The sequence below is a fragment of the Numenius arquata genome, chromosome 22 (genome assembly GCF_964106895.1).
Source record: "Numenius arquata chromosome 22, bNumArq3.hap1.1, whole genome shotgun sequence".
NCBI classification, from domain to species: domain Eukaryota; kingdom Metazoa; phylum Chordata; class Aves; order Charadriiformes; family Scolopacidae; genus Numenius; species Numenius arquata.
This window is the reverse complement of record NC_133597.1, coordinates 82,905-97,632: the sequence shown is the minus strand read 5'-3', so window position 1 is coordinate 97,632 and position 14,728 is coordinate 82,905. Positions and strand designations below refer to the sequence as shown.

The window sequence follows — 14,728 nt, the reverse complement described above, 5'->3', positions numbered from 1 at the left end:
GTTCTGCGAACTTTAAAGTTTTGCTGTGAAGCTAGAGTTGGCACGCTTGGAAACAGCTGGGAAGTCTGGGGAGGGTCTGAATTCCTTTTCCATTCTCTTGAATGTGCCTTTTATTCACTGAGGAAACGCGCTTTTTTTTTTTTTTTTTTTTTTTTTTTTTTTTTTTTTTTTTTTGCGGCCACTGAAGTTAGGAAGCAGTAGTCTCCTGGTTTTCCCTTTGCCTTTTCCCAAGATACAGAGGTGGTGTGATGAGAAATTGTACAGGCAAGCCTACTTTCTGCTGCTTCCGAAAGGTTTCTGACTAGGAATGTCTTTGCTCCCTAATATCATCCTAAGTTTTCCAGCTCTGGGTCATGCTTACTTTACATATGTAAGGTGCAGACTTTGTGTTATCTCTTTGCAGTTTTGCCAACTGTTCTGTTAAATACGGTGTCGATATTAAGTCGTGTACCAAATGTTATCTTTTTAGCGCAATATGAATTGTTACTGACAGCTGGATGGTAACGTCATGCAGAACACAAGCAGGAAGCTAGATATCTAATGTAAATGTATAGTACTCACTGCTTCAATTTAGACTCGCTCATTTAGATTTAACAAAACAGGAAGCTACTGCCAGTTCAGCTTGGCGATATTGTTAGTTTTGCTATTCTGAATGGTGTTAAATCAATACCTAATTTAAAAGTTTGAGTAAACTCGTTGAACCAACTTTTGGGGTTGGAGGAGGGTAAGCTGTTTTCTGGGTGTTTTTTTTGTTGTGTTTCGTTTGTCTGTTTGTTTTCTTTTAATCCTATAAAAAATAATGTATCTTCTGTTTCCCTTTTGAAGCGAAAAGGGCGATCAGAGTAACTCAAGGGTTTCGTCAGTTCTGACTGGAATGTCCGCTTCATATTGTGGTCTTGCTTCCTGTCACAAACTTGTACATAACATTGTTGCTTAGCATTTTAGGGCTGCTTTGCTGTGTCCCAGCAGCGGGGGAAGTTCAAGAACCAGCAAAGCAATTGATATAATTCATGCTTACTTTACGGGAGGAGGGGCAGGTAGTAATTTTCAAGCGGTTACTCACTAGAAGGGCTGCTAAAAGTACAGCTGTTTAGAAAATTATCTTTGGTGACTGGAGGTGGTGGGCGCAGCTATATAGAAAGGGGAAAAAAGCTTTACGTGTGTCTTGGTAGTTATCACTGAGAAAACAGAAAAGCAAGTACCGTTGTTGCACGCTGCCCGGGAAGAAGTGATTCTTAAAACACAAAGGTAAACTGACGTGATTTATGTAGAAGAAAGCCAACGTGCTAATTGGTTTCGTCTACTTCTCTTTCAGATTGAAGCGAGTGAATTCTGATATAACTCAACTTTGTTAGAGGGCTTTTTTTAAAAAAAAGTTGATCCACAGTGCATCAGAGCAAGTTACTACTTTACTTTTGAGTGACTTACAGGTGCTTGCCTGCATTGCAATAAAGGACTCATATATTGAGCAAGACTTATTTATCTCTTCGTTTTGGAGAGTCTAATAAACTGTTATTACAGTTTCTGTACTGACTTTCAAAGTTTTGAAGTCTAAAAAGACATCTTTAAAAATAAAAACATGAGCACGGCCAGAACAGAGAACCCTGTTATAATGGGTCTATCCAGTCAGAATGGGCAGTTGAGAGGCCCGGTAAAACCCAGCGGGGGCCCCGGAGGTGGAGGCACACAAACTCAGCAACAGATGAACCAGCTGAAAAACGCCAACACAATCAATAACGGCACTCAACAGCAAGCACAGAGTATGACCACCGCTATTAAGTAAGTGTTTGTATCGGCTGCCACGAAAGTAATGTTTAAAAGTCACGTGTGGGGAAAGTCTTCTTGGGTTCCCGTATTTAAAAAGTCATCTTCTGTTGTTTTATGACACTGGCTGTTAGAAGTATCCTGTGATGGGCACTGTGAAAAGAAGGCTATATTTTCTCATGCAATCTTCTCTCTGACAGTGATCTTTGTAATGGGTTTGTTGTGAAAATCGAATTTGACGCTTTGCTTTTCAGAGCATGTAGCCACTTCTCAGAGGTAGCCCACTGAACAGCAGCAGCATCCTGTTTTCTTTGCTCGTTGCGAGTTGTTTGAGAGGGAAGTTGGGCAGTGGGAAGGAACTGAACCGAAATTTAAGCCAGAGGAGGAAACACCCCCTAGTCTCAGTCCAGTTGTATATGCTTTTCAGTTGTTTGTTGCAATTCTTTCTCACGGTGAGAAATTCTTTAAAGTTGGTTATCTTTTGTCATTGATCTTAAATAGTAGCGCTTGCTCTCCTTTGTGTAATGCTTCGGCTTTAATTCATCATAGCCTTAGCCGAGATAATATCGTACCACTGTGATAGCCTCCCGCCATCAAACTGGGTTTGGCAGTGTGCTAATAGAGCATGAGTGTGCTGGTTGGAAATCCTGAAAGATGTAAAAGACTTGGATGGTATGGTAACGTGTTCCTTTTCTTATTTTTTTTTTTTTCTCCGTGGTTCCTCCTCCCCATGAACAACATTCACTTTTATTTTGCTACTCAGTTACTTGCAAAGGAAATGCTAGCTGTCGTCAGAGGGTGCGTAATGGAATACTCTAGTTCTTAAAGCTTGCCTAACTCATTTCCCTTCTTTCTTTTTTCTTCAAAATGGTTTACTGTCATGAAACTGATGAGTTAAACTCATCGAAAGTCACTCTTGATTTCCTGGGACTGGGGAAGAGAAGGATTTACTCTCCTCTGTACGGTGGCTTTCGAGAGAGGATGGGTGTCTACATCTCATTGAGAGCAAAAGACAACATTTGATCAACAAGTAGAGCGTGTGTTTACTTAATTTTTTCCCCAAAAGTGTTTTTTATCTTCTCACGTTACGGATTAAGAATGGATGTTCCCTGGGCAAGAGATTTTTTTTTTTCCTTTTATGTGATGAAATATTCTCATGTGGATTTATTATAGCCAATTTCTGCCGTGTGACTGAGTCAGTGCGCAGTTCTAAATCTGCATTCTACTGGATTGATTCAGTGCCCTAAAAATGGGGCTTGAATCACGACTGGATACAGATTTCACAAACTGTCTGTGAGCTTGGCAGACTGCTGATTTTTCTCTGTTTACAGTTTCCTGCCTGTTGCGTCCTGCTTAGCTCAGAGGAGACTTGAGCTCGTACGTGTAGGCGCTTTTAGCTTTCAGGAGGTGAAAATATTACATGTTCATCACTCTATCGATGGAAACAAAATGCAACATAAAATTATTGAACCTGATTTTTTAATTTATTTTATTTTTCCTATAGACCTGGTGATGACTGGAAGAAGACTTTAAAACTCCCTCCAAAGGATTTGAGAATCAAAACTTCGGTAAGGGTGGTTGAATTGTAGAATAAATACTAAATAAAAGATGTGGGAGAAGCATCAGTGGAAAATATTTATCCGAAGCAAAGATTCCAGAGCAGTTCGGTTCTTGCTGTTTTAAATGAAGAAGTACTTTGTGCTGCAGCTGCTTGGGAGAGATGCTTCTCTGGGGAAGCTCAGAAACGGAGCTTACTGAGGGTTTCTTACTTTGTTAATGTTACAGCACGGGAGTGATTATTGTCAGTGTCTCTTGCAAAGGCTGATCGAAAGATGTCAGTATATGTTCGCGGTACTGTTCTGAGAAAGCTAATGCTTCCTCCTCCACTGAATGGCATTGCACAGATTAGTGGGACTCCTGTATAGCGGAACGCGCTTTGTGGCCTTCCTGCGCAGGCAGTCTCTTCATTGAGTCAGACCAATTTACAGCTGCGGGTTGTATGACCTAATCTTATGGATCTGCTTTTTTTGATTATTCAGGACGTGACCTCCACAAAAGGAAACGAGTTTGAAGATTACTGTTTGAAACGGGAGTTGCTGATGGGAATTTTTGAAATGGGCTGGGAGAAACCATCTCCTATTCAGGTTATTTACAAACAGAGTACTTGCAAGCAGCATTTAATTTATTGAAATTCTTATTCATGCTTAAACGTTGGGTGCTCATGTCATGATTTGGGAAAAACTGGGGTTGTGGACGGTAGAACTTGGTGGCCCTTTGAGGAAGGTGAGAATTTCTAACACCCGATTAAATCACCCAGTCACGCAATGGGTAACTTAGAGATGGGACTGGCTTACGCTTTAGAGACCTGGATTTTCCTTTCGCCTTTAGAGGCGTTAGTGTGTTAACCCTCTGTTCGGTAACGTCCTTCACGTAAGTCGTCCCAGTGAGAACAGGGCCGTACGGTAAATTTTCTAGAAAACAGAGTTACCGTAGGCTGCGTACCTTTAGTTGTTACAAATGTAACCATGGCGTTATCGCACAGTTTTGGCTTTTTTCTCATAAGCAACTGAAAGGAGAGTAATGGAGGTTATGGGAGAGGGACGTTAGCAAGTCCCCCCATCTGTCCCCCCATCTTGCTTTTACTTTTAAGGCTTGGTCTGTGAAGAACTGTTGATCTGTAAACTTCAGGGAAGCGGGGAGGTTGAACTCTATTTTAATTGCTCTTTGGAGGATTATAGCTGACACAGCCCTGTACTTTATCTTCTTAAGGCATGAGAAAGCAATGGCTCTTGGGTAATTTTTCTGCTTTGAAACAGATTCTAAGCATGCCGCCTTTTCAAAAGGCCGAGGGGTCTTTAGATGTTGCTGTAAAAGACAGTAAAGTGAAAAATATTTGGGGCCTGTGTTTGAATGGCTGAAGTTTCAAAAGGACGGCCTGCTGATTGTATGAGAAGTATATCAGAGGAGCATGCGGGTTTGAATTACACAGGCTGAGGTGGTTCTGATGTTAAGGTGTAGGTGGGTTTCTTTTTCCATAGGAGGAGTTTGCTAATGACTGTCATTGTCTCTTTTTTTTCATAATTTTTCACTTTTTTCCTAACGCGTCAGTATGGGTTTACCCTTCCTGTGGTACGTGGTTCCTGGTTCTCTTATGACCAGGCAAGATAGGGACTTTTAAGCGGTATACGGAGAGCGGAGCTTTTGCTTTGTTGGGGAGCAGATAGGTTTAACGCCTTCCTGCTGCGAGTCTGCGATGCTTGCAGTTGCGGGGTATTCTGTTAATGAAACAATCTGATTGCACGTGATCCTCTTAGCGAGGACAGTTAAATTTGACCAGCCTCTTCCACGAGCATGGCTTATGATGGCTCATGCATTGTCTGTCCTTGCATTTCAGGAGGAGAGCATCCCCATTGCTTTATCTGGTAGGGATATCTTGGCTAGAGCGAAAAACGGAACAGGCAAGAGTGGAGCCTACCTCATTCCTTTACTTGAACGACTAGACTTAAAGAAGGACAACATACAAGGTGAGTTGAGATGGATCTCGCTTAGCTGCAACTAGGTAATGGTATCGGTCACTACGTAGCAGATGCGAATGTGAAACCGGTCGACGACATTGAGCGGTGTTGGTTATCTGCTTGTACTTTCAAAGGAAATAAACGGGGAGTGGTGCAGGGGAGGTGGAATTTTAAAAGTCCCACAGTCACTTTCAAGAGCGTGAAACGGAAGGCATCTTCTGGACTTTAGGACTTTCCTGGACCTGGACTTTCCAGGGCCAGTCTTGCCCTGGAAAGCAGATTTGGAGTAATAAGCGAGTGTGCTGGCTGGGGTACTTGCGCAGAGGGAATGTCAAGGGATGGAGAACCTTTGCACGGAATTTGCCTTGTCATAAGCAGTTTCTAGGTCTCATTCAGGGTATCTGGAGTGGAACTCCAGAACCGTAGAAGCGTAGCTTTCATAAAGGCTTTGTCTCCTCTAAGGATTAGTATTTAAGATACAGCGTGTTACTGGTAATTCACACTGATGCTTTTAACTTTCAGCAATGGTGATCGTTCCCACCCGCGAACTAGCCCTGCAGGTCAGTCAAATCTGTATCCAAGTCAGCAAACACATGGGAGGTGCCAAAGTGATGGCAACAACAGGAGGAACCAATTTGCGAGATGACATAATGAGGCTTGATGATACAGGTTGGAGCACTTTTGCTATGCTACAGTTGCTGTTTGTTCGTGTCTTTTGCAGTGTAGCAGTGGAATTTCTGCTTGGTGTTATTGTTTGCCTGTTACAGAACAGACTGCAGTATGTCTTGTTCGCTGTTTGTATGCTGTCATTATTCTCTCAAATTGTTCGTATGACACGTGGCCGTGAATGCCAGAAACTGTGTTTTAGTCGCCTTAACCATTTTTTTTGCTCTTTCTAACCTTACAGTGCATGTGGTGATAGCTACCCCTGGGAGAATTCTCGATCTCATCAAGAAAGGAGTAGCAAAAGTTGAGCATGTCCAGATGATAGTATTGGATGAGGCAAGTTGCTTGTGTTAAACATTTTGGGATTTTAACACGAAGTCAAAGCAATGATGTGTCTCGGCGAATCTGCTCGTTACGCACAGCAACAAATCAAACTTTGCTTAGAGACACGATGAGGTTATATAGCTCATCCATTTCTCGGTATTTTTGAGAAGGTATTCTGGCAGAAGAATTTTTCTGCACGTGCGTCGTTTAAGAAAGCAGCCTAGGAAGATTTGTCTTTCCTTTCGTCTTTCCTATTCCCGAAAAATAGAATAACGGTCTATTCTGAAATGAAGGAATTAATTTAATTTGATTTCAGTTTATAACGAGCGAGCTGTGTTTACCAGTTAATTCTATAAAACTGACGAGCAGGCAATAGTATACGGGCTTCTGAGTGGGAGGTTGAGAAAATAGTTGCGTGAGAGCTCTTGGATGACTTTGATAGGAACCCAGATAACTGTTTTCAATTTAAATTCCATTGATTTTTCCTGAATTTGATTGTTTAAATCAAAGCGATGAAAACCAGGAGAGGGTAAACTTTCTTTTACCGGTGAATGCTGTCTTCAGCAGCTAAATCGCATATCTCTTGGAATGTGGTGTGTGCTCCAAAGGGGGCGGTCCCATCATAAGGGCAGGTAGAATACTCCCGGTGTTTTGGTTTGGGGTTTGTTTCTCACCTCCACCGCTCCAAGCAATGTGGTACTACCAGAAGACTGAATTCTTGCTCCGTTAATTTAACTTGCTCTTCATTACTTTTGTTGTTACAGGCAGATAAGTTGCTGTCTCAAGATTTTGTTCAAATAATGGAAGACATTATTCTCACGCTACCTAAAAACAGACAGATTTTGCTCTACTCAGCCACTTTCCCTTTGAGTGTACAGAAGTTCATGGTGAGTGCAGACGTATTCATGTACCTTTGATGGTGGTGACATTGCACGGGAAGTGTGTGAACGGGTGGTGTATAGCTGTCAGTGCTCAGTTTTTTAATGCAGCCAAGCTTCACTGTTTTAATCTAACTCGGTGTAAATCTTTGACCCGCCATAGCATTATTGAGAAAGCTAGGTGTGCACGGTTCTTGCCTACAAGGTTCTGCTTTCCGCTTGGTACATCAGTTTTGTGCCATCTGCCCTGATTTGCTGCCAGAGGGTGCTCCTGTTTGGCCTGCTTGGTCACCTCACATTTATAAGTGATCCTTTGTGAAATTTTACCCACCCTGTCCGTTTTGTGTAGAGCACGAAGAGCGAGTGGCTAGGGAGCGCATCCTTGCCACGGAGGAAGTTAAATGTGCCAAAGGGTGGGAAGTACTTACCTTGTTTCGCATGTAGATATGCCTGCTTTATTTTTGTCTTTATTTTTCAGAATTCCCATTTGCAGAAACCCTACGAGATTAATCTGATGGAGGAGCTGACCTTGAAGGGAGTTACCCAGTACTATGCCTACGTAACTGAGCGTCAGAAAGTACACTGCCTCAACACGCTGTTCTCCAGGGTAAGCAGCGGGGCTGGTTCGAGAACATACAGAAGCTTTTTTCCTTTCGGAACCAACAGTAAGACTGAGGTGGCAGGGACACTTTTTTGTTGTCAGCAATATGCTAATCTTACGATATAAGATAAAGCTAAAGATGCGTGCTTCTTATCCTGCACCTTTGTGTTACAGAACTTTGCTAATTTTTACCCTCCTTGTACAAAAATATATACTGTGTAAATTACCAGCAGCATACCTGCTTTGCTGTCTTTCTGGAAGAGATTTAGACTTACATCTTAGATCATTTTTTAGTAAAAACGTTGCATTTACTGAGCACCCTACTTATATGTTTAGCTCCAGATTAACCAGTCGATCATTTTCTGCAACTCCTCTCAACGGGTTGAATTGCTAGCCAAAAAGATCTCCCAGCTGGGCTATTCCTGCTTCTATATCCATGCTAAAATGAGGCAGGTGAGTATGAAGTTAACAGCCGTTTATTCCGCACCACCCCAAGCTTTGCTGCATCAAGTCTCTTGCTTTCTTTAAATTTGAATGTTCTTTGAAAACTGAAACGTGTACTGCTTTGCTGTCGATTTGTTTTTAGACACCCCTTTCCTCCTTCCTTAAACCGCTCTCTAGGCTATTTGGTGTAGCCGGTACGTAAGAGCGTTTCAGGTCAGGTAAACTAGTGCATTGTAAGCACGGGCCATGGCCGGGAGGCACAATTCTGACTGCTGCTGCCTCGCTTTTGCCAGCACGGGGAGCCGTGGTACACCGCGTGGCGTAACTGACACAGATAAAAGCGAGCCTCACTGAAAACAAGCATCAAAAAACCCAATATTCAGCTGATCGAGTGCCCCGTGTGGCTTTGCAGACAGTAAATTTAGTGCTGTCACTGCAGGGGAATCTGAGAAGTCAGGGAGGTGGCTTTGATCCAACTCGGTGGCGAAACCTGCGACTGGTATATGGCGACCGAGCACCTCTGCGCCAGGGCGGCTTTGCTGGCGCAGAGGTCTCTGCTAACTGTATGTTAGCTCACGTGTCCTCCGGCTTCGTATTTGTAATTTCCTTGTTTTCAGCAGGTGTACTAAAAGATGTCAGATGGTTGAAGCGATGCATGTAAACCAGTAGTACTTTGAAATATTTTTTTTTTTCGTTTTATGTGTAAGCTAGAATAAATTCAAACGAAAGCTTTAGAGGAAACCTAGTTCATGGACCTGACAGGTAAGGCCAATGTTTGCTGGGCCATATGCAGATCAGACCACTAATTAATTAAGCAAAAATAAAAGCGGTGTCAGTATTGAGAACAGAGAGATGTGGAAATGCGTTCCTTGAGGTCTGATTTTTGTATGCTTTTCATCAGTCAGTAGATGATCTTTGTGGCCAAGTGCGGGTATGTTTGTGCAGAAACCTTCAACTTGTTCGTTCCTGCTGTTAATTTCACTTCTTAATAGTGATATTACTTAACCTTTTTGTGGTCCAAAGCGACTTGCTTGTGAGAGACAGACACAAGACTCGCCTTATCCTTAATTCCGAATCGGTAGCGAACAATACTCCGTACTGGAACGTGAAGTTTCTGCGGGCTTCAGTTTTTAAGGGAGTGAATAAAACATGCATTGGATTTTGGCAGGGGGCTGGGGGCAGATTATAGTCAAAATATTAGTTAAACTTCCTTGATGTGTGTTTCATGTAATTGTAACTTAAGATACTCCAGTTCTGAGATGGCTTTGATGCAACTCTGAGAGGCTTTAAAACACTGTCAGTTAAGTATCTTTGTCTAAAAGTGGTACCAAAGGCCCCTCTGACAAATTCTTTAGAATATGAGGGCAAGAAGTGCTAAAAAATACGTACTAGCAGCTTGCTTGGACTCGGCTGTTCTCTAATGATGAGGGGGAGGAGGAATTCACCTGATTGAAATTCAGTGGTTGTAACTTGACTATACCTGAAAGTCACAGCTGTTTGTTGGTTTTAGTCGTTTGCTTTGTTTTCCTTTGCTTTGTTCACACGCATACATACTTTTTTCAGGAGCACCGCAATCGTGTATTCCACGATTTCCGAAATGGCTTATGCCGCAATCTTGTTTGCACTGGTAAGAGTTCCTAAACATTTTCCTGTTTCTAAAGGTTGTGATAGAAAGAGGATTAGCCATTAGCCCAGGTGTGATAGATCACTGGATTTGTAATAAAGCAAACCAGCGTGTTTTGGTAAGAAGTCTGCCAAGCCTGCGTGTAGCAGGGTGCAGCACTCCCTTAGGCATGTAGGTTTTGTCTTTTGTGACAAACTGCGAAGGTGCAACTTTCTAACAAATCATTTAGTGATAGTATGCTATGCACTAGTTATGTTTTCTCTATATTTTCATGCGTGAGTGCTCTCTGAATTGTTGGGCCATAAGGTTTACAAAACCTAGGTAGAACTGCGACTAGAATCGAGGAAGTAAGTTTTGCCTATTCTTTAAATGTTTGTTGCTCATCTTTTCTAAATATTTTTATAGCTTTGATTGGGCTGTGTATGATCGAGTTCTCTGTTGTACGACCTGTTTGGGCAGTACCGTGGCCGATCACTACGTGTGTCTGGGTCGTCTGAACTAAAATCACTAGAAGCAGAATAAAAATACTTGAGGTGATGGGATGTAGTTCAGCTCTCAGATCCGCTGTGAGATTGGCAACGCACGGTCGTGCGTGAGGAGGTGCTTCTATAAGAAGACCTGCTCAGAAATAGTCTACCGTGGAAAAAACTAGCTTTGTGCTAATTACTTATTTGGTATAAATGTGCAGATCTGGTGTTTTGGTCCCTCTTGTATTCATGTTTATAATGGATAAAGAGCAAGAAGATGACATAACAGAATTGTACGTAAACTGTCTTTGATACAAAGGAAGCTTACATCTGGAAACTAGTGCAAGCCAATGTTAATTAATCATTGTTAATCTTTCCACCCTAAACACTGTCAGCGTTTGATCTCACTGAAATTAACTTTTGTGACCTGGATTCTTTCAGATCTGTTTACCCGAGGTATTGATATCCAAGCTGTGAATGTGGTGATAAACTTTGATTTCCCAAAGCTGGCAGAGACTTATCTCCATCGCATTGGCAGATCAGGTGAGACGAAAAATAACTTTGCTGATGACCGTGACGTTTGTTAAGCTTGAATTGGTTTCTGCTTTTTATTACCGTCTCTGAGAATCGTTTCAGGTAGCTTTGATTTTTCTGACAGATTTATTTTTGGGTATCGCCTCAGATCGTTATCCGCACGCGTATCTGAATAAAGGGCTGTTCTCTTGAAACTGGCCTGAACTGAGCCATTAGACATATTTTGCTTTAATCTCGGGAGACTGCCGACGCTCCCGTTTGCAGTTTGGGAAAATTCTATGCTGAAAACTTAGCTTCCGCGGTGCCTTAAGTGTAGTTTTCTTCTGTGGGTGCTCCAAGGTACGTTTGTAATGTCTGGACATTGGCAAAATATACCCTTAAGAAAGGCAGTAAACAAAGGAACTCGGTGTACTTGAATTTTGTAATTCAGGCTTGTTCAAGAACTCTGTTGTGGAAGAAGGGCTGGATGTGCATAATGCAGTAGTAGAAGACTTTTCGTTGGTAATTAATGAGAAGGTTTGCTCGGAGCATTTTGAACCTCTTGGCGTTTCTTATTCCTACAGCGGTACGAAACTGCGTACCGAAAACTGATGCGAAGGCCGTAGCGACCTGTGGCAGGTCTGGATTTGCCTTTATCATCAGAGAGTGGTGTTAACTCCATAGTCTGCAGACTTTTTCAGTCAGCATTCTATTACTCGGTTAAGTCTTTCTATTTTAATTACTACTTTCTATTTTTGTCAAGGTCGCTTTGGTCACCTTGGCCTGGCCATCAACTTGATCACCTATGATGATCGATTCAACCTGAAAAGTATTGAGGAGCAGTTGGGAACCGAAATTAAACCCATACCGAGCAACATTGACAAGAGCCTGTATGTGGCAGAATACCACAGCGAACCTGTAGAAGATGAGAAACAGTAAACATGTGCGTATGTAAGCGCCTTCCTGAAATACAGAAGTCGGGTTGGGTGAAAGAAGAGCCGATGTGCGAGTGTTACTGCAGGGAAAGAGGGAAACTGATGTGCTGAAGAGGCCCTGACTGTGAAAACAAGGGTTTGAAGCAGACTGTCAGTGCAAGGAGTTCCGTGGATGTGCTGAAGCTGGGAGGATGAGTAATTTTTAGTTGTTTAAACTGAAACGCTGACCAAAATGCTAGGGTACCAAAAATAGGGGTGAAAGGGGGAGCCTAAGGAATTCTTTCTGTATTGCTTAACTCAAATGAGAAATCGGTGAGGAGCAGAGGGGAAGGTGGTGCTCAAAACGGTGAGGGGAGAAAAGGGATAGCTTTGAGAACGGAGCACCAACGGAAGAGCCTCAGCACCTCCCCGGTTAGAAGGAACGGGTTCAGCTGAAAGCGCTGCATCTTTTGCATCCTGTGGTTCACACAACTCGTGCAAATAAACGCAGTAGGCAACAAAGCTGTAATTCAGCCTTGCTGCCACTTGAGGTCGTCTACCTAGCTTTTAAGAGAAAATGAAGTTTCACTGTCCGAGACAACGTGTTAAGCTTGCCTTTTCTGGTCGTTGTCTGAGGAAGAGCTGCTGAGCCGAGTCCTTTTGTAAGAAGACGACTCACCCTGGATTGCAGTCAGGCAAAATAGCAAGAGGATGATGCTTGATCTAGTTTTAGTTAAGGTACTCTATCGTGCGAGATCAGACACCGTACGGTTTGGGTTGTAAATCATTCTTTTGTGTACTAAGAGACTGTGAATTATGAAAAGGATCCCAGCGAAGCTGCTGAAATTCTCGGGTCACAAAAAAACCCCACGTGGCCACAGAACCAGACTGCTAGATAGCGTTAAAATGAACCTGGGTCCCTGCTTTGAAATCACTCCAGGATGGCCCCAGCCGGTCACGCCAAGCTGACTTGTAGCTTCTGCTTTGCTGGCTGAGCTTTCTCCATGTTTTGTATACAAATAAAAAATCCCCGGGCGATGAACTTGGAAAAGGCTCTTGGGTGGCTTCCTTAAGGGGAACGCCGTGACCTTGCCGCTTCTTAAAGAACAAGGAACCAGAAGGTGGTTGTGCTCCGTAGGTGTGGTAGCGCGTTAGCGGCACCTCTCTCTGCGAAGCTGTGCTTGAGGACGAGCTGTTCCAAACGCCCTTTCCTTCTCCAGAGCTGTTACGTAGGCAGTGTGACTCGTTGCTTACGTTCTGGTTTTGCATAGAATTGATTTAACTGTGGCTGTTGTGGTTGTTTTTTTGGTTTGTTTTCTTTTAGGCTTTGATTACACATGCCAGAAGGTGAAGCCCTTTGATCCGGATCTGTGACACATCGTTTCTTTGGGGATACCCTTCTCTTTGTGGGTTTTTCTTCGTCTTTTCATTTCGGAACTATGAAGACTAAAGAGCTCAGCCTTTTTTTCTTTTTAAATTTGGCAGCAAGGAAGAAAGAAGATAAAAGGAGGAATGTCTTTTTGTTTTTCCACTTGTTTGCACTGTGTGCTGGTTGAACATTAGTTGCACTAACTGCTGGTTTTAAATTTTTTTTTCTTTCGGTGGGAGGGGCAGCAAGGGAAGAAGAGAAACCCTGAAAAGAGAAGAATCTTGACGAACACGAGCTTGTCTGCGATTTCAAATTCTTCAACCATCGACTGAGTGCATTTCAACTTCTCCCTGGTTACTCATCTGTTTTTAAGCTAAAGAGCTTGTTACTTATTCGTGCAAAGTGCCTTATGCTATGAGACCATTCAGAATATCACCTTTCCGACACAGCCCAAGGAATCAACAGCCGTTTTTTGGTTTCAGGTCAAAGTTCCCCTCTTTTCCCCCTCTCCTCCTCCCCGAGTACTCAAGCCCAGGGCTGGGAGGTGAAACGTATTGGTAATACTTTTTTCTTCAACTTTTGTTTTTTTAATTGGAGGAGTTGATATGCATCTGCAGTTCACCCACACTGTAAATACCTGTATTTAAAACAAAACCAACTTAAAATTTGGGCTGATTAGGTGCAGCATCATAGCTCCAGAAGGAAAGAGTAGCCTGTTGTCCTTTGCGGGAGCCATAAGAAAAGCCCTATGCTCTAGCAGAACACTAAAGACTGGTTTCCATAAGTCTCCATTAGTAGTTACAGCACTTGATATGTAGACTTGTTTCAGAGCCATGGCCCTCTTTCCTCTGGTGCAGTGTGTCCCATAGAAAATCAGATGTGTATATTGTACAAACTTTGTAAATATGATTTTTTTTTTTTTTTTTTCCTTTTTGGGTTCATATATAACTTTTTCTTTTGTGATGAAGGTTTCTGGGGTTAAAGGGATTAGACTGATTATGGGAGCAGCTAAAGATGAGAGGGGCTCAGTTTTCTGCAACACTAAAAGACGAGAAGTGCTCTGACCTCCCCGAAGAGCAGCCTCCACAAGCGTCCCTTGTCAGGGTGGGTTTGCTCCGGTGCAACACCCTCCTGTGCCGCTCGTGTGGAAGAGATGACTTGTGGGGCTGGGAGGCCTCAAAACCCGTAGCTCAACCTGTTGGGAGATGCTCTTTGATTTCCCCCTTAGAAACTTCAGGAACTCTACAAGCTCTGAAGGGGGCCGTGACCTGTGTTCCACCATGGCGCGAGGGAAATCCAGCGGGTGTCAGAGTTGCTGAGCAGTATTTGCATAAGGCGTGGATTTGGGTTTAGGAGAAACCGTAGACAACCAATTTACATGCATAAACTTGACAGTTCTGGAGCTTTATGGGATTGATTTACTTCCTGCAGCATTGTGCATTTTCTGCCCAGAGCGGCCTCTGTACAGACTCGTGAGCAGGTGAGGGCAAACCCTGTTAATGTCAGAAGCTGCAGAAAGCTGCTTGCCATCTCCTCTGTTTTGGCATGAACTGCTGTCTGTCATTTTGCATTGTATATTGCTGAAAAGTGCTTTCGGGTCAAGTAGTGTTGCTTTAAATTGTGCCCCTCCCAACATGCTTGATGTTTGG

The 14,728-nt window shown here is 42.9% G+C and overlaps 1 protein-coding gene across 1 annotated transcript; it reads left to right on the top strand.

The window, feature by feature from the left end:
* The first annotated feature begins 1,315 nt into the window (after window positions 1-1,315).
* DDX6 (DEAD-box helicase 6) lies at window positions 1,316-14,122 on the top strand. The gene is made up of 13 exons (XM_074162362.1): window positions 1,316-1,779; window positions 3,269-3,332; window positions 3,804-3,908; window positions 5,159-5,288; window positions 5,802-5,948; window positions 6,187-6,281; window positions 7,034-7,156; window positions 7,626-7,754; window positions 8,085-8,201; window positions 9,756-9,819; window positions 10,725-10,826; window positions 11,560-11,739; window positions 13,035-14,122. Exons 1-12 carry the CDS (start codon window positions 1,580-1,582, stop codon window positions 11,733-11,735), a joined length of 1,452 nt encoding a protein of 483 aa, XP_074018463.1. The 5' UTR covers window positions 1,316-1,579; the 3' UTR covers window positions 11,736-11,739; window positions 13,035-14,122.
* The last annotated feature ends 606 nt before the right edge of the window (window positions 14,123-14,728 follow it).